Genomic DNA, 21,775 nt, shown 5'->3' on the forward strand with positions numbered 1-21,775 from the left:
CTTGATTGATAATTGGAAAAATTAATGCTCAAATATCAGTATTGGGTTTTTTTTTTTTTTTAAATTGTTTTTTTTTTTTGCTATTTTGTTGGGTATCACGATTTACTATCTCCCCCATTCAGGCAGATAACCAGTCGGTCTTGTTTGTTTTGTTTCTTACAGGAGCCAAGGTAAATCGCTAACTAATTGAGAACTGAAGGTTGACTTTGGTTCCCTTCTTCCAGATGCGCATTTAAGCAGCTAAATAGCTGGGTCTGACAATTCACTGTGTATTTCCTTTTACATTAGGCCATTTAATCAGCTAACTAGTTGGGACTAAATGTTTACTGTCTTTTCCCCTCCTTACTGCAACCCATTTAGGCATTTAACTAGTTGGGCCTGAATGTTTGTTTCCCTTCTCATAGCAGCCTGTTTAAGCAGCTTACTAGTTGGGTCTGACTGTTTACTGTCAGTTCCTCTTCTTACAGCAACCAATCTGGCAGCTAACTAGTTTGGTCTGTATATTTTATTTCACTTGTTATCGTAGCCCAATTCCACTACTAACTAGTTGGGTCTGACTTTACTTTGTTTTCCTTTAGATTGGTCAATTTTAGCAGATAACTAATTATGTCTGAATGTTTATGTATGTTTCCCTTCTTACAGTAATCATTTAATCATTTTTTTAATCGTTTACTGTATTATTGCAGCTCATTTCGGCAGAAAATGAGCTGAGTAAGTAATTATTTCTTTTCCCCACGCATGAGACAGTTGGAAATCTCTGGCTATGCTTCTGACGGTGACACACTGACCACCAGCAGACTAGACGCAGAGAGCCTTCTAGCAGGCAGTGGCGAGGGCAACAAAAGGTCTGTCAGCTACTGGGTCCGATATGCTCACGCCATGCTTCAGACGCCCCAGAAGCCATTTGACAGGCAGTCCAAGACCCCCGAAGACTCGGCCAAAAAGAAAAGGAAGTTTCAAAGGTGAGAAGGAACTTTTTCAAATCTAATATTTAAAGGGATGGGAGAATTCATGCTAACAGGTTAGGTTTAATGGAATCCACCGGGGAGTGTCAGTGAGGCAGTGCATTTCTACAGTACTTCAATAACTCTGAGTAGACAGCAGTTTTCATATCCATTCAAGCATGGCTGATATGGCATGATATGGCTTCAAAAAAGGCACACACAAAGCAAACGAGCGCGCTAGTTAAAGACATCATGCTGACTTGAAGGTAATGTTTCCACATTTTGATGAACGTGACACCTGCCTAAAGGTCACCGGCATCGTTAAGATCATCTTCATCTGTGGTTTGTCGGCTTACTGAGAATTTTCTTGAACTACAAAATGTGGTGCCTATACCTTTCAAATTTCACTATCTGTGTGTGTTTGTGTGTGTGTTCAACAGCGGAGGTCTTGCGGAGAGGCTGAATCGACTTCACAGCAGGCAGAGGTCAGCTGTGAGCTTCTGGAGGCACTGCTCCACCACGGACAACTGGACAGAAACTGAAGGTTTCAATATAGACCCTTTCACACTTGAGCCTTTCACAAAGAGTTTGAGCAAAATGGGAGCTAAGGAGACATAACAGTAATGTAGAGCTGTCATTTTACTCACCTGTGCCTTTCATGTTATAATATACCAATATATATATAGTGGGTACGGAAAGTTTTCAGACCCCATTAAATTTTTCACTCTTTGTTATATTGCGGCCATTTGTTAAAATCATTTAAGTTAATTTTTTTCCTCATTAATGTACACACAGCACCCCACATTGACAGAAAAAAACCCGGAATTGTTACTAGTAGTTTCCGTACCCGCTGTAGGGGCTCATGGTCATCAACCTCTATTACACAGAGATCCAGCAAAACAGCAATAAGAGCTGTGACATGATACACATTAAGCCACCTTTGCCTTTTACACAGAACCTAGTAATTGCATGAGATTGCAGCAACTGTGTACCACTTCACACAGTGACATGGCGTTCCGCAATCAGATGATTAAACGCATGATGCCAGCAAAATGAGAGAAGTGAGTCTCCGGTGTTCAACTTCACACCCGCTGTCCCGTGTCCATTTCAGCTTCTGATTCTACCTTTGAAAATCGAGCAGTTTGCAACTTTACTTCAACCCCCCTGTCTTTGTCAGTGCCTTTCACGCAGAACGGTGACCCGGAAAATACACTACTTTGATGAGGAAAAATGGTCAGATGTCAAAATTTGCTTTCACACAGCAGTGTGGCAGAAGTGAGCGTCTGGTGTTAAAATTGACACCCTCGTCCTAGATTTTCACAAGGCCCTTTCGCACAGCCGTCGTCCCTTTTGTGCAGCCACTTGCCTCTGTTATGCCTGTGATACTACCTCTGAAAGCCCAGAGATTTGCAGCTCAAGTTGAACTCCCATTCTTTGTCAGTGCCTTTTCACACCACCTACATGGGAGGAAAAAGAAGGTTTTGACGGACACAAAACGTCTGATAAAAACGTTTGCTTTCAAAACAGTCGCACAGGAGTGGTAGGTTTCTGCTGTTTGACTTTTGCAACTTCATCCTGGCTTTTCACACTTCACTTTGACACAGCCGCCGTCCCGTCTCTAATACTAACTCCAAAGCCTGGATAGTCGCGAGTCGATTTCAATACACCATTCTGTGTCAGTACCTTTCGCGCAGAACAGCATCACAGAAAATAATGTTTGACTCACCATGTGATCGAGCTATTGCCTATAAATTCTGAAGTTTGTAGACACTGGCACTGACACCATCTAATGATCAGCGGGATGCGGTGTCGCAGTGTGGAAGTGCACATTGCAGTGTCACACAATGGCAGGATTCTGTGTAAGAGGCAGATGAAGGTCTGCTCTCTTGTTACTGCTTTAATTAAAACGACATAAGATACATTCAGGTTGTTGTCCTTTTCCTATTTTTTCCCCCATCCGTCAGTAGAATGGTTAAAACTACCAGTCAAATCTTCAGCTTGAGTCCCGGTTAAGATAATTACCCCACGCTGCAATAATTTTTACACTTTGTAAATTTTTACACTTTGTTTTACACTCACTAAGATCTGGGATGTTTTTTGTTTGTTTGTTTTGTTTTTTGTATAGGTGAGTGTATATTGAGGCCACAGTGAGGTAGTGTGCTCTGAAGTCGCTTTAGGCTGCAGGAAACCATCTACCTACCATTTGTTTTCCCTTCCGTGGTGTACCAAATTACTTCTCTGTATATCTACAAGCAGTATCTTATAGTTGACAGTTGATAGTGGAAAAAATTGGGCTTTTGGTGGCTTTCATTAGTGTAACGCAGAAGTTATACAGGCCTCATCTAACGAGATAACTGTTTAATATCATTGTTATTGACACTGCACCTTACTTAAGAGCTGTTTCTACTGTTTTGATTGTTTATCTATGTGGCAAAATATTAGCAACACCTTTAAGTGTGATGCTGTGCCGCCTGACATATTAATACCACAACACAAGATGTCACTGACAATGTCAATCATGCCTAATGTGATCAATTTATGTAGGCTTGATGGATATTTAAATGAAGTGCCTTGGCTGAAATTCTTTGCACCTTTGTTTCTTCCTGAGCCAATTCATTAATTTCATTTCGGTTTAATGGAGGTTAGATTATTCTGTGTTTGCCTTGGGGAAATTGATATACAGAGCAGAAATGCAGCCCATGTTTTGATAAATGCATGCTTAAAAATGTAACAATTGCTCTCGTGTGCACTCTTCGATAATGTTTAAACCTACATTTCACTTTAAAATACCCCCTCCGGCCACGCTCAGGGAATCTGTAACACGCACACACAAAAGGCGCATTGTGTTCAAATTGACAGGCTGCCATTTCACAATCCAGCGCAATCCACTTTACACCCCAAAGTGCGTGCGCTAACCCAAGTCGCTTTATTTTTTATTTGTGCTGCTCGGATGTTTGATTGGCTCTTCTCTGTTATCTAACAAAAAGTCAGTCACAATATGATTTAAAGTACTGTGTTTTAATCAGCTTGTCACAATGATAGCCCCCGTTATCCACAGTAAATGATAGAATCTTAAAAGCACAAGACTAACCCTAATGAGTCCTTCAGAGAGTTGACCATTAGCGCAAACACACACTCAACATCTGTGTTGTTGTTGCTCCGCTCTCCAGCGGACAGGCCCGGCGTGCTGGTGCTGGAGGTGCTGGAGGTTCAGGAGGAGTGCAGCGCACAACTCGTGCGCTGCCAGCACCACCCGTCGCCCGGTCCCGCCAACTCCCTCCCTGAAGAAAGCACTCATGTGATGGTGTTGCTCTCCAGGGCGACTGCAGCCCAGCTCAGCCCGGCGCCTGCGGACATCATCCACATATTCCCACCATGGTGAGAGCATGCATTTATATATATAGCAGTGGATGCATTTATATATATAGCAGTGGTGGTCACACAAAATGCATTAAAAGAGTTCAGTCATACCAGCATAGAAATAAACAACTCATTAAAATAAAAGCCTCATCCATAAAAATACTCTTAAGGCTGGATTTACACAGCAATTTTGATTTAATGCCATCACAGTATCTGTTTTTTGTTTTGGGTGTCTGGTATTTCCGCATACATTTCATGTGACACATATCCGATATGTCACTGAGCTTTGTGAAACAACTCGCTTGTACAGATACCCAAATTACATGTAAATAATTTCTACCAGGCGGTCACAACACAGAGGTTAACAATATTACACGAATAAATACAAATATTAAACGTTTCATAGCATTTATTTGGCCTGGGCTGCTTCTTCTTCGCCTCCTCGTTACTCCACTGGCCGATGTTTGCAATTATTTTGCTTAATAAATGATAGAAATGCTTCTCATGTAGCATATTTAGACTTTATTTAATTGTCTATGCTTTTGGTGTTGTTTAGATTGACAACAGGTGTTTTTAACCGTACTTATTTGTGTTGTTTGAGTAAACGTGACTCTATATACATCACCAATTGGTGTATTACAATGTCAAGCTGGCATTAACGGGGTATATCCGATGTGTGCATTAATGCTGCACTTGTATTGACATATATCCGATATGTATCAGATTCATATCCACATTTGAAAGAGGCCTGATTGAAAATATCTGTTTCTCCGATTTTTTCGTTTGTTTGTGTGTTTCTACTTACGCTGCCATTACGCACATCCCAGATGTGCCAAAAATCTGACTTGTCACTTGAACCATGCGGCATAAATCCACCTTAAGTAAATAAGTAACAATTTTATTAAATGTATTTTCTTTCTTTTTTTTAAAAAATATAAACACACAACGGTCACAACGTGATTTATGCCAAGTACATAAAAAAAAAAAAAAAATCTAAACCGTGCACTCAAAATAAAAGCCTCAACCATAAAAAGACTAATGGGTTGTAACATGCAACCCAATAAACACTTCAGCCACAGGTTGGAGCTCTCAAAGGGCCTGATTAAAAACAACAACAACAACAACAACAACGTTATTTCAAGAACACTACTGCCCCTTTGCTTTTCCAAGTGAAGAAACAGTTACTGAAAGGTACTATTTTCTTGTAGACGTTCTTGGGTGAAACCACTTATTGGTAGCATTTGAAGATAGGTGGCATGAAATGACAAAAACAATCTCACATAACTCTTAACACCGATAACTTGTTGCTGAACCTTTGCTCTTGACACGATACTGTTATACGCCACAGTCCACACTTTGTCTTGGATATCTCGCTGCCCTTACTTTCCTCTCCAAAAATCGATTAGATTTTTCTTCTCAAATTAAGGCCGTAATTATAGATGACAGGTAATATGTGTAACATCATGTATATGTAAAATATCGTGATATAATATTGAGTTGTTATTTCCACTCCTAATGGTCCTATTTACTAAATAAGAGGTCTTAAAAGTCGATTGACGTGGCCCTATAAAGGTCTTAAAAGGTCTTTAATTTGTCTTCCTTAAACCTCTAAATACCGTTTTTGTTTTAAGAGGTGTTGATGTGTGGGTTCTTTATGGTTGCATTAGCAGTATAAAGACATTTAGCATAGTCTTGCCAGTCACACGTTTGATGTCCTAGTACATGCGTTATGTTTGAAATTGACAACATCTCAGTGTCAGTTGAAGAAAGTACACTCTGTGAACTTAAATAAGAGGAACAACTTGCACCGATGTGACAGAAAAGTGCATGTTCAGTAAAAAACACTTTCCTGTGTTTCCCTCTTTTGGAAATTTTTTTTTTTGTGTGGGACAAATTCATTTCTGGGTAGCAGTTTAAAAAAAAAAAAGACACTTGGAGGCAATTGCACAACAACATGAGTTGACTCAGAATAACATGCTGGACAAAAAGGGGAACAGGAAGCATTGAGCGGGGACAGTTGTTTGACCACGGGCAGTCGGGATCTATGCACTGATATATGTCAAAACTTGAAATATCATTAAGATCCAAAAAGTATAAATGGTTTTCTGTTTGTCATTATGACACTATTAGGTTGTATTTACACTGAATGGTTCAAATGACATAATTCCATTTTTTCCCCCCTCAGGTGGCATAATTGGAATATGTGTCATGGCAGTGTAAATGGAAGAGAAAACATTGAATCATACTGTGTATTGTCAGATCCAAATTGAGCCCCTTCCAAATGTGGATGAAAATCAGGTGCCTATTGGATATTTGCCAATGCGAGTGCAGCGTAAGTGCAGTGCCAGCTTGACTTAATCGAAAATACACCGATCTGCCCCAAAAACACACAAACACCTTCTGTAAATCTAAACTACACTGAAAGCATAGCCAGTTTGAAATGGTCTAAATACATTACATTTGTGGTGTGTCCATTATTAATTTAATTAAATTTCAGACGGCGGCCAGTAGAGCAATGTGGTGGTTACCCATTTTTATTTTTGTTTTCTTTAACTCAACTTAAAGTTATCGAACATGTAATATTTGTGTTATTTATGTATTACTGTTTACTAATGTGTTTTCACTGTCCGGTGTTGACTCTTATTTACATTTACATGCATTTTCTTATTTGCATGCAATTTGGGCATCTGTGAATGCAGGGGTGTTTCATGTTACTTGATTTGTACATGGAATTAGAAATAGAATGTACATGAAATTGGATATAGGCATTAGGTCAGAATTGGGCACTTGGACCTGCAGTGTAAATGCAGTCTTAGATACAACAGCTGTGGCTCCTCGGTGTTGCTTTTTTTTTTTGCCCAGTTGGCCCCCATATCAGCACCAAAGGCCCAGATGTGCCTTGCAGTCCCTCACATGGAGTCCAGATAGGCGGGGGCCATGTATGTTTGGGGCTTGTTTTGGAGTGGGAGCGAGGCAGCGGTGGACTCCAGCTGTTAGGAGTTGTGAGTGCACTCTGGAATATCCAGCCTGGCGGAAGCGCTGGGGCCTCCTCAAAGCGCTGACGTCACGGACAGCTCCAGGGAATGCTTCACATTCCTCTTCCTGGCAATCGTTAGGTCATTTCCAGCAAGCTGAGGGAGGGCGGTGGGGAGGGGGGGGGAACACTCGATTATTTTCTGGAGCGTTTAGGGAGCGTGAGTGTGAGAGGGAGCCAAAGGAAGGTGATTGGAAACACATGGTGGCTTCAGCACCTTTCACTTTCGAAACGCATATGTTATAATAGCGGACCGTTCACGCTCTAATTTTTTTATTTTTTTTTTCCGTAGCCATAAATCCCTTAAAGCATATTTATATGTAGAATAATGTTTTGTACTGCACCAGGATAGCAGTCAGTGGAAAACCCCCTACAATTAAGGCATTTGTATGTCTATTAAAATTCCTCTTTTCAAACTTGCTGGATGACACTTGAGGTGGTTTATCACCCCTAACATTCCTGCTGTGCGTAGGTTGTCTCTCCCCATACCTCCCTGCCCCTGAGTGGGCTGCGGTTGGAACGGAAATACCTGCGAGGATTATTCACCTACGCGCTGTGACGCTAGCAGTCGGCCACTCCTTACCTGTCAGCTGCCCACTCACCTGTTCCCAAATAGGGAACAACTTCCTCTTCCTGTTCCGCTGTTCAGTACTGTATGTTCTGCTCTACTAATAAACTGTAGTGCATGTGTATAGCGATGACTGAGCTTTGGCCAGATCATTGGTATGATAAATGGTGCCATCCTTAATGACACTCTTACACAATGACTGCGGTGACTTAGGGGTTTTTGGATGGGCAGTGGAAGTCCATGATTGGTAAATATCTACTGCTGTGCACTGATGTGTACATTAACACACTTCATTTCAATCAAAAATACTCATTATGGTTTGCGTGTCAGTTGTTTGTCAATATTTTGACTGAATGTGATTAATTAAGTCCAAATATTATTTCCCACGTAAGGTAACATATTTGGGGGAAGCTAAAATCGGGGCTGATTTTCCTAACTCCTAATGGGCATATTTATGAATGACAGCTGATAGATTTGGTCGAAGGGGCCTCAAATAACGGTCTTGGTCTTAAATTTGGCTTCCTTAAGCCTGCAGATGCTATGTATAATGGTAAAATTTCATGGAAAATATATTTTATGTATAGATGTTTTTTATAATATGGTTACTCTGTACTGAAATATAACTATAAAAAAAAGAAAAATCACTAACATTAAGAAGAAAAAAAAAAGTTGGAGTTAATTTCATTGGCCCCCCCCCCCCAAAGGGTTAATTGTTTGGACAAAATTAAACTGCTTTGTTTGGATGACTTTTACAATTCATGCATTCTCATTGGGCAACAATGCAAAGTAATTCAAGTGTGGTTATGAGTCAAAACATGATGCTTAGTCGTAGAGGTGGACGATATGGCCTTAAAATAACCTTTCAGATTTTTCTTTCACAAAAATCAGATTTCTGACAATCGCTCAATAATTATTATCCATCCATCCATCCATCTTCTACCGCTTATCCGAGGTCGGGTTGCGGGGGCAGTAGCTTTAGCAGGGACGCCCAGACTTCCCTTTCCCCAGCCACCTCATCCATCTCTTCCGGGGGGGTCCCGAGGCGTTCCCTGGCCAGCCGAAGGATGTAGTCTCTCCAGCGTGTCCTGGGTCGTAATAATAATTATTAATATTAATGTAAATATAGAATAAAAATATGCAATAAGAACTGTTATGAGTTTTTGTCAAAATAATTATCATTCATTATATCATTATTAACAGAAACGTTGAAATAAAAGTTTGATTTGTGTTTTTCCCCCCCAGCTCTTTCCCCAAAGGGTTAATAGTTTGAACAGAAATCAGCCGCCTTTTGAATTGGGTGACTTTTAAAATTCTTGCTTTTCAATAGGACAACAATGCAAAGTACATTGTGTGTGATTGAGTCAAATCGTGATGCTTGGTGGCCTTCCAAATGGTGTCTTGCTCTCTTTTAATTGTAGCTTCTTGTGAGTCTGGCCTGTGTCCAAGTGTATTCAGGTGAATGATACAGTATGCAGTACACAGTGCGCTATGTGTGTTAAATGGTGCATACAGTACATGCCTGAAGCATTGACTGGCATTTGTTGTATTTGGCTGCATCCATCGTCAGGGTGAATTTGGACTCAATCAAGGAAAATTACACCATATTGAAGATTAAATTTGAAAAAAACAACAACCATAAACTGCAACAATTCCATTTCTGATTTAAGAATATTTTCCAGTGGTGCACATCGAAACAAACCCTCCCTTCGTATCTGTGATTTGTCTTTCTGCTTCGTTCGCTCCCACGTCAGAAACATGCTGCAACACGCATGGCAGATCTAGTCACAGAGCGCACTTGGCGCTGACTCAGCAATAATCCACCATTCTATTTTTCATGTCACATGTGGAAAGACTTAGTTGTAAATCACTACTACTATAAACAATGTGCTGTGTAATTATAAGGGCTGTTTTTCAAGTTCCTGTAATACTCGGGAGAGGTGCTGCTTACTCGCTCTCTCAGGTATACATGTACATGGCCAAAGCAGAAATGTTTTGGTTGGGTTTGTTCTAGAAATAAATTAAAAGAATGTTCACTTTGGCACGTTTTCACAAATGAAATTCAAGCCACTAAAAGGAAAGGCAAAGAATAGCATGTAGCGTTGTCGGCCAAGAATCAGCCTGCTCCCTGTGACAGGCGTGGATGTGTTTTTCTGATGATGTCACATTTGGAAGGCGTTTAACTGTAGCATTGCCCCGTTGTATATAGTAGTCGGTGATAACCACAATCATTATAACATATAAAATGTTACCAACATGAAACAAAGTTTGCTCATTTGTAGCTCTTTTGTAACTCAGAATTTTGCCTTGAAATTTGTTTTAAATGTTTCTATTCCTGGGGTGGAATGCCATCCCACAGCAGTGTGTGTGATCAGCATGAGGAGGCTTTGTGAAGTCGTTGTGGCTGTGTATATGGTTCTTCCACACGCTACTGAGGCTTCTAATCATTTCTTAAAAGAATGCGTCAGACTTGGAAACAGTAGTGTGTGTGTGTCCAGGGTGGTCCACCTGGATGAGGAAGGGGTGCCGGGCTGTTGTGGCCATGTATGGTTCTTCCACATGATGCGTTGTTGTTGTTGTTGTTATGATTATTGACCAAGAACACCAATCAAGAGTCACTAGCAACAGTGACGATTTGTCACATTTTACAAGGTTCCAAGAGTAATCAATTAATCAACAACTAATAAAGTATCAAATTAATCTGCAACTATTTTGATAATCAATTAATCTTTTAAAGTCATGAAAGCAGACTGATGTTTGTTTTGAATCAACATAAGACATTTGCAAAAACATCTGCTTTTACTTTGGAAAGCATTGATCAACATTTTTGCCTATTTTCTGACCTTACAGACCAAACCATAAACTGAATCGTAATCAATTTATTTTTCAATTCAATTTTTATTTTATTTTTCTGCACTGTCAATTTGAAATACTCCTGTTTTGAATAAAGGGATGGACATTGTTTATTTTATCCCATTCATTGATTAATTGAAAAACTAATGGACAGATCAATTGACAGTAAAAATAATCGTTCGTTGCAGGGCTAGGTGCAACACATACTGAGTTGTGCTGCTTGTCTTGCAAATGTACGTTCCTAACAAACGGGTCATCATTTAAAAGGGAAATGAACAGGCTTTCTAGCGGCATATAATATATTGGCAAGAAGCATACATCTGTTTCGCATTATGACTTTCCTTGTAGATATATCACGGTTTGACATGCAGCGCTGACTTTCCTGCAATCCTGTTCCCTCTTGTTCTTTTTTTTTTTTTTTTTTTTTTTTTTTAATTTATTTATTTATTTATTTATTTTTGATGCAGGTGTATGGAAACTGATAAACCTAATGAATTTCTTTGCAGGCAAAGTCTCTCCATGGAGAGCTTAGGCTGTGATATTATTCTTAACACACACTTCAGCCGGAAAATCAGCCCCGCATTCGAAGCGGCCTGTACGCCGCCGAGAGACCTGTTCGCGGCAAAACGGCTTGTACCTTACCCCCTGTGTCAGACGTTTGGAACGCTGGAGATTTGCAGGGATGCTGAGGAAAGTGATACTGCACAGGTGTGTGGAACACTGAATGATGTCACACTTCAGTCTTTTGGCATATCGCTATGTAAAATTGGCTAAAGATGTCCATACATTTGTCCAATTTCCACATCTTTATCACCCTCAGGTAGCTGCCTGTGATGCTTCTATTTGGAGGGTAGCGAGCTCTGCTGTTCTGGCAAGGCAATGTCATTCTCTCCTGGAAGTTATTGAGGGCCTGAGCCAGGCTGGTTCATTCGACCAGGATGTGGTGGTGGTGGTCCAAAGGGTCTACTCCATCCCTGTGCCTACTGCATCCATCGCTAATGGCAGACTGCCTCCCAGGTCCTCCTACACTCCTCCTCCAGAGGAAGGCAAGCGCAGGTACTGTTGGAGCATTTTTTTCTCCCTTCCAGGACTTTGTTTTTTTCCTCAGAAAAATCTGGAAGGGATTAAACATATTTCATGTCTTTTTGGATGCCTTCTGGACCACAATGCGGAGGACTCCTTGGTGGCACAATGTGTCCCAGTGGTCAGGCTATTGTTCACATCCCAGAAGGCCTAACAAAGTATGCACACTGTAGCCATATGCCGTTGTTTGACAAAAGGACACAAACATGTCTTATTGAATCCAGCCGCACTGCGAGTGACGCGTGCCAAATTCTGCATAAAAAAAATAGAAAATAAAGGCAGTGTGATGTTTTGGAATCTTACGCACCAGCAAGCCAGAGTTGAATTGTTGCCAACTTACCGGCAGGAACAGGTTTGTAACCGTTACCTTAATGTTCCAAAAACAAGAAATATGCACAAGTGTGTGAAAGGGTCCTACAGTTATGACAGCTGCGGTCGCCTTAAAATGTAACTTTTACACTTAATGGTTCAAAGTCTATTAGGGATCATTATCAGTCCGATAATTATCGACCAGATATTGGCAAAAAAATTATGTCACACCGATCAGTCCAATATATTCAAATAAATATATAAAATTGGGTGGCACGGTGTATGACTGGCTAGCACATCTGCCTCACAGTTCTGAGGACCAGGGTTCAAATCCCGACCCCGCCTGTGTGGACTTTGCATGTTCTCCCAGTGCCTGCGTGGGTTTTCTCCGGGTACTCCGGTTTCCTCCCACATCCCAAAAAACATTTGTGGTAGGTTGATTGAAGACTCTAAATTACCCGTAGTTGTGAATGTGAGTGCGAATGGTTGTTTGTTTATATGTGCCTTCCGATTGGCTGGCGAGCAGTTGAAGGTGTACCCCACCCGTCGCCCGAAGATAGCTGGGATAGGCTCCAGCACGCCTGCGACCCTAGTGAGGATAAGCGGTACAGAAAATGGATAAATAAAATTGATTACAAGAGCCGCTGGTCCTAACTCGCCAGTGGCCACCAGCCAAGTGGCTGCTGTTGTATTGGCTCGTGACAGTCGTGGATGTTTTGACCAAAATTCTTTACCTGCAACACCAAAAATAGTCAATATCCGCAGTAAATTAGCATATGAATGCTAGCACTCGCTAGCTGAAATTTATGTATTTATTTATTTTCACATATTGTGGGTGTAGCTTATAGTCCGCTTAATAGACCGAATTTTACGTTAGTTTGCGCAGCTGTTCTGAGAATATGTGGCCATGTGCTACAGGAAGACACGCTCAGTTACCACCATACTGCTTTTCATTTGATTGTTTTGTATGTATGGCCTAGTAGTGTTTTTCGTCCAAATATCTATTGTAGTTATTACATTACGACTGTGTTAATGGTGTAGTTAGCAGTGCGTTCTGACTTGGGTACAAATTCATGTTACATTGCCGCAGTAGGAGCGCAACCAAAGGAAAAAATAAGAATCTTAAACCAAGGACCCCCGTACTAGTAATGTAGGGCCTGTGTAATGTAGCGGGTCACATCACAATCTCTGGCAATCGGTCTGAACAGAGAATGTACTGTATGACTGAACTAGCAACGTTTTAAAGTTAAAACAGGAAGTCGAATCGTTCCAAAGTTTAAAACCTCCTATGACTTTGAAATGACACATGGCAGTGCTGTTGTTATAGTTCATGAACTAGTGAATGAACTATTTGAAGTCAAGCGATCCACTGTGCCCTTTAGTTGCCTGGCCCTCCCCGCGCTTGTTTATTTTCTCCTGTGCTGGGTAATAAAATAGAGGCTTTGGTTTTGGTCGGAGCAGGGCCAGGTGTTGGTAGCGGCCGCTGCTGTACGATGGCGCCAGGTCAGCTGACATGCATCTATCTAGCCTGTCTGAAGGTTTGTAATCTGACACCCGCTCCTTCCATGCTTCCTCTCTGGCTGGTAAACAAATGCCGCCCCCCTTGGCCGGAAACACTCTCTCCCTCCCTTTTTTCGCGCCTCTCTCCTTAACCAGAGTCAACAGGTTGAGTTAGTAGTTATGCGATGGAGTGGGTGGGGCGCACTGATAACAATGACTTCAAGATATTTCTCAGCCTGCTCATTTTTACATATTTGCCAAGGGACCATATATTGACCCTTTGCTTCCTAACTGACATTTCTAATGGTAGTTTCTTACTGAAAAAGACATTTTGCCATACTGCTTTCACTCAGAATGGAATAGAATATATTTTTTTTTGTAATGCAAATTGCTCATTTTACAACCAACTGGAATGACGCATCAAAGGATCATTAAAAGATGAAAAAATAACAATAATAAATAAAAAAATAAAAACCCCAAAATATCTGTGTACATCAACTGTACATTACTTCATAGATGCTATTTCTGCTGCTGGCGTCAGGCAGAATGCTCACATCTTTCAAAACCATCACTTTTCAGTAAAACAAAAACAAACAAAAAACAGCATGTTAGGCCATTAACACCGCATCCTCAAAGAGAGCAAGACATTTTCAGCTGTAGAAAATAAGCGATCAATGTGGGGACAGACCAATTGTATAGATTTGTGAAAAAATATATAATTGACCACGTAGGAGGTTTCCGCCCAGCAATGACGATACACTGGTTGGTGATTGTGACCAGCAGATTGTACTGTATGTCACAAAGGTTAAAATTGAAAATGTAATTAATAAGAACAATATAATCCAAAATATACATTAAAAATAAAAAATACATCAGATTAATGTACTGTAGCAAAAATAGTCAGTAGTGTTGTATGTCACACAAACAGCATTATCAGTCTATATGTAAGCAGTTGAGAATAAAATAAGCACACCAGTACAACATGTATTGCATGAATACTAATGTATAGAGATAACACTAAGTATATATATTGTAGTCTATAGTATACTATGCATATGTGAATGAAGAGCAGCAATATATGTCACAAATTCAGTAAATCAGTAAATAGTCTATATATAAGCAGTTGCGACTATACATGAATAATAACGTAATGTATACAATGGGTCCGAGAGAATAAATTTTTTCCGTGACCACGCATTTAACTCAAAATCATCTTTCCCCATTGAAATGAATGGCAATGCCATTAATCCCTTCCAGCCTGTCCAAAAACCAACAAAAACATTTCCAATGTTTTATAATGAAAAATAGCCATCGATAATATGGTACTGTATAAACAGAGTAATAACCTAATTAAATCGAATGTAAAAGAATTACAACCCCAATTCCAATGAAGTTGGGATATAAAACAGAATATAAAAACAGAATATAATGATTTGCAAATCACGTTCAACCTATATTTAATTGAATACACTACAAAGACAAGATATTTAATGTTCAAACTGATAAACTTGATTGTTTTTAGCAAATAATCATTAACTTTTAATTGTATGGCTGCAACACATTCCAAAAAAAGCTGGGACAGGTGGCAAAAAAGACTGAGAAAGTTGAGGAATGCTCATCAAACACCTGTTTGGAACATCCCACAGGTGAACAGGCTAATTGGGAACCGGTGGGTGCCATAAGTGGGTATAAAAGGAGCTGCCCTGAATAGCTCAGTCATTCACAAGCAAAGATGGGGCGAGGTTCAGCTCTTTGTGAACAAGTGCATGAGAAAATAGTCGAACAGTTTAAGGGCAATGTTCCTCAACGTATAATTGCAAGGAATTTCGGGATTTCATCATCTACGGTCCATAATATCATCAAAAGGTTCAGAGAATCTGTAGAAATCACTGCATGTAAGCGGCAAGGCCGAAAACCAACATTGAATGCCCGTGACCTTCGATCCCTCAGGCAGCACTGCATCAAAAACAGACATCAATGTGTAAAGGATATCACCACATAGTCTGAGGAACACTTCAGAAAACAAATGTCAGTAAATACAGTTCGGCGCTACATCCCTAAGTGCTACTTGAAACTCTACTATGCAAAGTAAAATCCATTTATCAACACCTGTTCTGCTATTAGGTCAAGCAGAATGGAAAATCTGTATCCCTTTTATGCCGAAAGAGTTTTACTGTGTCACAGTGGAGTTTTTAAGCTTCCGCTGTGGTATTATAATTGAGGTTTATTGAGAATCAGACTTGATCAGTCGAACAGAACAAAGTTTCTAGAAGGGAGAAAGAAACAAAGACAAAAGACAAAGCACTAATTGTAAACAGGATGAAAGAAGTAAATCATTACATTATCTACAACAATGAAACGGTATATATGAGTGTTGCATGAGGCTGTAGTGCTACACCCTGTGAGGGAAGGACCGGACAAGATAGAACAGGAAAAGGACAGGAGAAGAAGCATGCGGGACCAGGGTCGTGAACCCGGCTGTACAACTGAAGTGTGGTGGCATTAATTATGTAAATTATAAAAGTGTACAGGACGAGAGTATAAGTGAGGGGATACACAAGCGATTTGCATATTCATGAGTTATTTGTTGCAGTAAGTGCGTGACCCCACACCCAGTGAGAGTCCTAGGGGTGTGTGCCTGCGGATACATGCAAGTGAATTGATACCGTTTTACATGCACAAAGACTGACAGAAGTGTCCTGTAATTGCTGTGGCCGCACCGCGGAGGCTGAGGACCCCACCCAATCAATCAAGGGGCGGGATCAGGCCCAGGGGTCCACCCGGCGGACAGAACACGTCCCACACCGAGGGACCCAGGGCCGTCCGCCGGCCCCACTGAGGCACCCCGACAACCGGCCACCCAGCGGGGGCCGCAGGGACCCAATGCCACCCCCCCCAGCCAACCAGCCCACCCCACCCACCGCCCCACGCAGCATGAGGTTCGATAAATATTGCAAATAGCATTGGTGAGAGTTGACATCCTTGTCTGGTTCCTCTTTGTAATGTAAAACTTTGTGAAGTGATCCTTTTTGTGGTGACTGTCGCTTTCGGCGAATTGTATAATGTTGCTATCCAATTTATAAATGAATCTTCGAAGCCAAATTTGCAAAGTACTGCAAACAGGAAAGCCCAGTTAACTTTATCGAAAGCTTTCTCTGCGTCAAGTGACATGATGATTGCGTTTAGATTTTTACGCTGTGACATGCTTATTAAATTCAACAGACGTCTGACATTATTTGTGGAACGTCTACCTTTAATGAAGCCTGTTTGGTCATAGTGGATTATCGACGGAAGTACCTTTTCAAGTCTCGCATCGAGGGCTTTCGAGATAATCTTGAAATCTACATTAATCAGTGATAAGGGCCGATAATTCGCCAGGAGAATGGGGTCTGTACCTGGCTTCAGTAATAACTTAATTGAAGCTGTGTTCATATGGCTACTAATTCTACCTTTAACCTTTATCTCATTGACTGTTCTGAAAAATAGAAGCGCTAGTATTGGCCAAAAATGTTTAATGAAGTCAACAGGGATTCCGTCCGGACCAGGCGCCCGTCTCGTTTGCATATTATTTAATGCGTTATGTAATTCTGTGATGGTTAAAGGAACAACAAGGCTGTCTTTAATTTGTGTATTTAATTGAGAGATGTTTAGATCCTTCATAAAAGTTTAAATTTCTTTTTGATCTGGGTTGTTCGAAGATGCCTTAAAGCTGCTATAAAAATTGTAAAAACAATTCATTTATTTCTAACGGTGACTGTGTACAGTTGCCGTTTGAATCTTGAATGGCTGTAATTAATTATTTTTCTTTATTGCGCTGAAGTTGGTTCGCAAGGAATTTTCCCGTTTTAGAATTGTACTCGAAGTTAGTGTATCTCAACTGTTGTTGTAGAAAATCAGTTCTTTTTGATAAGATAACGTCTAACTGATGTTTTGCCTTTTGAAGTTGGTTTCTAACCGTATCTATTGGATTAATTGCATATCGTTCTGTGTGGTGTTTAATTTTATCCTCAATTCCATTTTCCAATTTTTGTTCTTGTTTTTTCTTATACGAAGAATATGATATGATTCGACCTCTCAAAACAGCCTTTCCGGTTTCTCACAACAGAGATGGGGATATATATGGTTGGGGAGTCATTGAATTTCAGAAACTCATCCCATTCCTTCCTCACGGAAGAATCAAAATCTGGGTCCTTCAATAGGGACGTGTTGAAGCGCCATGTTGGTGGGGGTCCCAAATTTGATAAAATGTTTAGATTGAGAGAAATCGGTGCGTGGTCGCTGATGATGACTGGATGTATTTTGGGAGTAATTCTTTGAGCTGCCGAATTGTTTGAAAGAAAGAACTCTATTCTTCAGAAAGGGCGGTGAACTGACGAGAAAAATGCGTATTCTCTTTTTGTACGGTTTTCCAGCCTCCATATGTCAACGAGACCAAAGTCATCCATATACTGCTCTAGTATATTGGAGCATTGTGGTTGATTACTATTTTTGAGATTTGAGCGATGTATGAGGGGATTTAGCGTAAGATTAAAATCACCTCCCATCATGTAGAAGTGGCTGACAAGTTTAACAAGTTTAATTAATTGTATCTGCTTGTTGTGACGTCAGTTCAGTCATTGCCACCGTATAGCTCTTGTATCTCAAGTCTGCGGTCGCAAGTCGAAGCAAACAAATCAGTCGAATGACGCCTCGTATCTCGAAAAACCCTGAAGTCGAGTCACCCATGTCTCAAGGCAACACTGTACATGTATCAATCTCATGCCTCATTGTGTTTGTCATAGTACTTTTCCAGGATGTTGGTGAAGAGAGAGAGAGGGGGGAAAAAAGTAAGTTTAACGAGCATCCTGGTGGTCCTGCTCTATGTGACGACAAAGACACTTTGTGCCTCTCATGTCAAGTCCCCAGCTTCAGTGACTCACTTCTGAGCTCACAATGTTTTTGATACTTTTTGTTCACACACCCAGGAGAGGGAAGATGAGGGCGATATTTACGCCTGGAGAAGATGTTGAGTTCCTGTAAATTTGGAGTCGAATAAACAAGAAGATTAACTGTTTGCAGGAAGTGAGAAGAGTCTTTATTTTCTGCGGTAGTGAAGGAACACAATGTGCTGCGAGGATCCTGTTTCAGCGATGTTTATCAGCCTCCTTGCACCGATTGGTGGACAATGCGCAGAAAGGAATCCCGCCTGCACCCCCCCCCACCACCAATGAGGCCTCTCTGCTGTATTCTTAATGTGTGGGTCACTTGCTTAGCGCGTTGCCAAGTAATGTGCATGTGCTCACTGTGACTGTGTGTGCATGTTTGTGTGTGTGTGTCTGCATGCGTGCGTGTGTGTGTGTGTCTGCGTGCGTGCGTGCGTACGCGTGTGTGTGCGTGCGTGCGTGCGTGCGTGCGTACGCGTGTGTGTGCATGCGTACGTGCGTACGTGTGTGTATGTGCGTGCGCAGAGTAAGTGGATCGTAGTTCCTGGAAGAAAAGTTGTGCTGCTAAGAATTCTGTGCTTGCTCACAATAACAAATTCCTCAAAACAGCCTGTGACTGAAAGAGTGAGGGGGTCTCGCGATGAGGAAGTGGGGCTGTGAACGGCCAAAAGGAGGAGGCTTCTCGTTTATGTCAAGCTGGTACAACCACCCTATTTGTTATCTGTCAAGTGTTGGATCAGATATTACATTTTTTTTGGCTCAAGTTAAGACAAGCTGCAGCAAGAGCAAAATGGAATATTTGTTTGAACCACATTTTGCTCCAACGGCAGCGATTACTGTAAACTTTTCCAATTGAGAATTTACAAAAAAAGAACACCTTTTCAACTTCTTTTACTAATATAATCAAGGCTTAACGGTGTCAATAACACAAATTTTCATTGGGTCATATTCAAATGCTGTACAGTTTGGAGATCAACCACAAAATGTGGAGGTCAAATTTTCCTCAAGTGTGACATCATCACACAAGACTGATCTCGTGAGAGCTTTTCTACATGAGCAACTAAAGGATTGACTCCACAAGTGACGCCACCAAAGAAGGGCAAAAGTGTAACGATAACTTTATAAAATCGATCAAATGTTGTTTTTTATATTTCGCTCTCTTTGGATGTTCTGGACTCCTGTTTCCAGGAGTAGTCCTGTTGGCCTGTCTGCGTGGCTGTAGCTTAACTGAGCAAGTGTATTTTGCTTTTGCTTTGGCTTCTTTTTGTGGGTGTTTTTGCGATCCCATCACAGAAGGGCAGCAGTGATGGCGAAGAGGAAAATTGTAGTAAGCATCAATACGTCGTCGCCATTTATAAAACAAGAAGAACACTGTGTATCCCAGTCAGCTGTTGTTGATTGATTGTGGGGAAAGTTAACAATCAATGAATTGTTGTTTCTCTTAAATATTGATCTCTCTTTAAATGTTCTGAAGTACTATTTTCAGGGGTAGTTGTATTAGTTTGTCTGCGTGGCTGTAGCTCAACTTCCTTCCCAAGTGTCTTAAAAACATGTAAAAATACCCCAAGGATCAAGAATGATAGCACATGTTACACACGGTGGTACTTGTCTCTCTGAAATTAGCCTGTGTTTAAGCACTGGGCCTGTTTCGTGGACGTGAGCGACCATGTACCCCACCCCTTAGACTGCTGGGCCAATGGTGACTTTGGCTTTCATTACCATCATGACCAGGGGCGGAGCCTTGAGAGTAGAGTGACGTCTACTTGGGGAAGCAGAGACCAGAGTATGTGGAGTAAAAACATTTTCACTGATGGAGGCAGCACTTCATACTCTACAGTGTACGGTCTACGCTGCATGTACACATCACCAAACACTGATACCCCTTACGTGACCATGTTGACAACTTTCTCAAGCAATCAAATATGTGACACTTATCGTAAGGTAACACCGTTAGCTGATACTATTCTGTACAGCCAACGAAAGTCAATGCAGCTCTGCTTACCTTTTGGCTTTGACATGATAGCTGGGGCGTCACAACCATGGTGGATGTAGGTGTTTTTGCCTGTGAAAAATAGTGTTTCATTCAGTGTAGTCTGGCGGTCTGACTGGTGTTGCTTGAAAGAAGCTCAGCCTGGCTGATCATATCATGGGCGGAGAAGCTCATTGTGTGAGCAGTTATGTAATTTAACCTCATTATTAAATAACAGTGTGGCTGACTTGCAAAATGGCTTAATCATTTTCAGAAATTGGAAGGATCGCAATAGATTTACTCGTTTTAATTTCACACTTCATGGGTGGCCAGCCACTCCAGAGATTTTTGGTAGCCAAGCGCTTAGTCAATTTTCTGTAATATGTCCGCAATAAACATTAGTTTAGCAATTGTTTTATGATGAACAAAATGTTCTGTTTTGCTTGACCACTACAAAAAAAAAAAAATGTACTTTTAACGTATCAGTTTCTGACTGGTAAAAGTATTTTTAATGTTTTGGAATGGCCAGAAATGATCCTGATGTGTGACTCTTGTGGTGTGTGTGTGTGTGTGTGTGTGTGTGTGTGTGTGTGGTGTGTACCATGTTCTCTTAGTGACACATTTTCGAAAATGAATCCCAGACTGGGTGGGGTCTGTTCACTCTGCACGGAGCCACAAGTCAATCCATATGTTGTTTTTTTTCTAAGATGAATTGGCATTAAGCATTAATGCAAACAATTGGGAATAACCTTGGTTAGAATGCTGGCGTCCAGCATGACAAGTGATGTAGAGAATGTTATTTTGACATCTATTTCTAGATCAACAAACACAGGGCCAACCTCATGTTTACCAACATGTACATTTATAGTACCAATCAGGTGGTTGAAAACCATCTCTAAACTTTCTCAGTGCCTGGAATTTTTTTCGCAAGCATGCACATACATGACCAGCTCTCTGACGGTCCTGCCTCCCTTTTTTCCAGTGTTCTTCTCCCGCCTCCTCCCATTCCCTCGCTCATCTCAGCGGGGGATTTAACCTCCACTGTTTACTCCTGCGAGCTGGTGCGGCAGGCCTGTGTCTGGACTTGACTGCCAGAGATAGATATCAAGGGCCTGTTGTGGTTGCAGCTCATGAATACACAGCACTTAGGCTTGTGTGTTTTTAGGCCAAAGTTCCTTTCTGTCAGCGGCAGCCTGTCAAACCAGGCACCAGCATAAACGCAGTGTCACCGTGACA

At 41.1% G+C, this 21,775-nt stretch overlaps 1 protein-coding gene across 3 annotated transcripts in view; it reads left to right on the top strand.

Annotated features, from left to right (window-relative positions):
• Window positions 1-21,775, top strand: part of spidr (scaffold protein involved in DNA repair) — a 46,372-nt gene that overhangs the window by 8,628 nt on the left and 15,969 nt on the right. For all 3 annotated transcript variants that reach the window (XM_061693433.1, XM_061693434.1, XM_061693435.1), the window contains 5 exons: window positions 748-962; window positions 1,385-1,488; window positions 4,115-4,322; window positions 11,263-11,464; window positions 11,577-11,812. In XM_061693433.1, the coding sequence (XP_061549417.1) occupies window positions 748-962; window positions 1,385-1,488; window positions 4,115-4,322; window positions 11,263-11,464; window positions 11,577-11,812 (965 nt within the window). The remainder of the gene's footprint in view (window positions 1-747; window positions 963-1,384; window positions 1,489-4,114; window positions 4,323-11,262; window positions 11,465-11,576; window positions 11,813-21,775) is intronic.

Source organism: Phycodurus eques, chromosome 13 (assembly GCF_024500275.1).
Source record: "Phycodurus eques isolate BA_2022a chromosome 13, UOR_Pequ_1.1, whole genome shotgun sequence".
Lineage (NCBI taxonomy): Eukaryota > Metazoa > Chordata > Actinopteri > Syngnathiformes > Syngnathidae > Phycodurus > Phycodurus eques.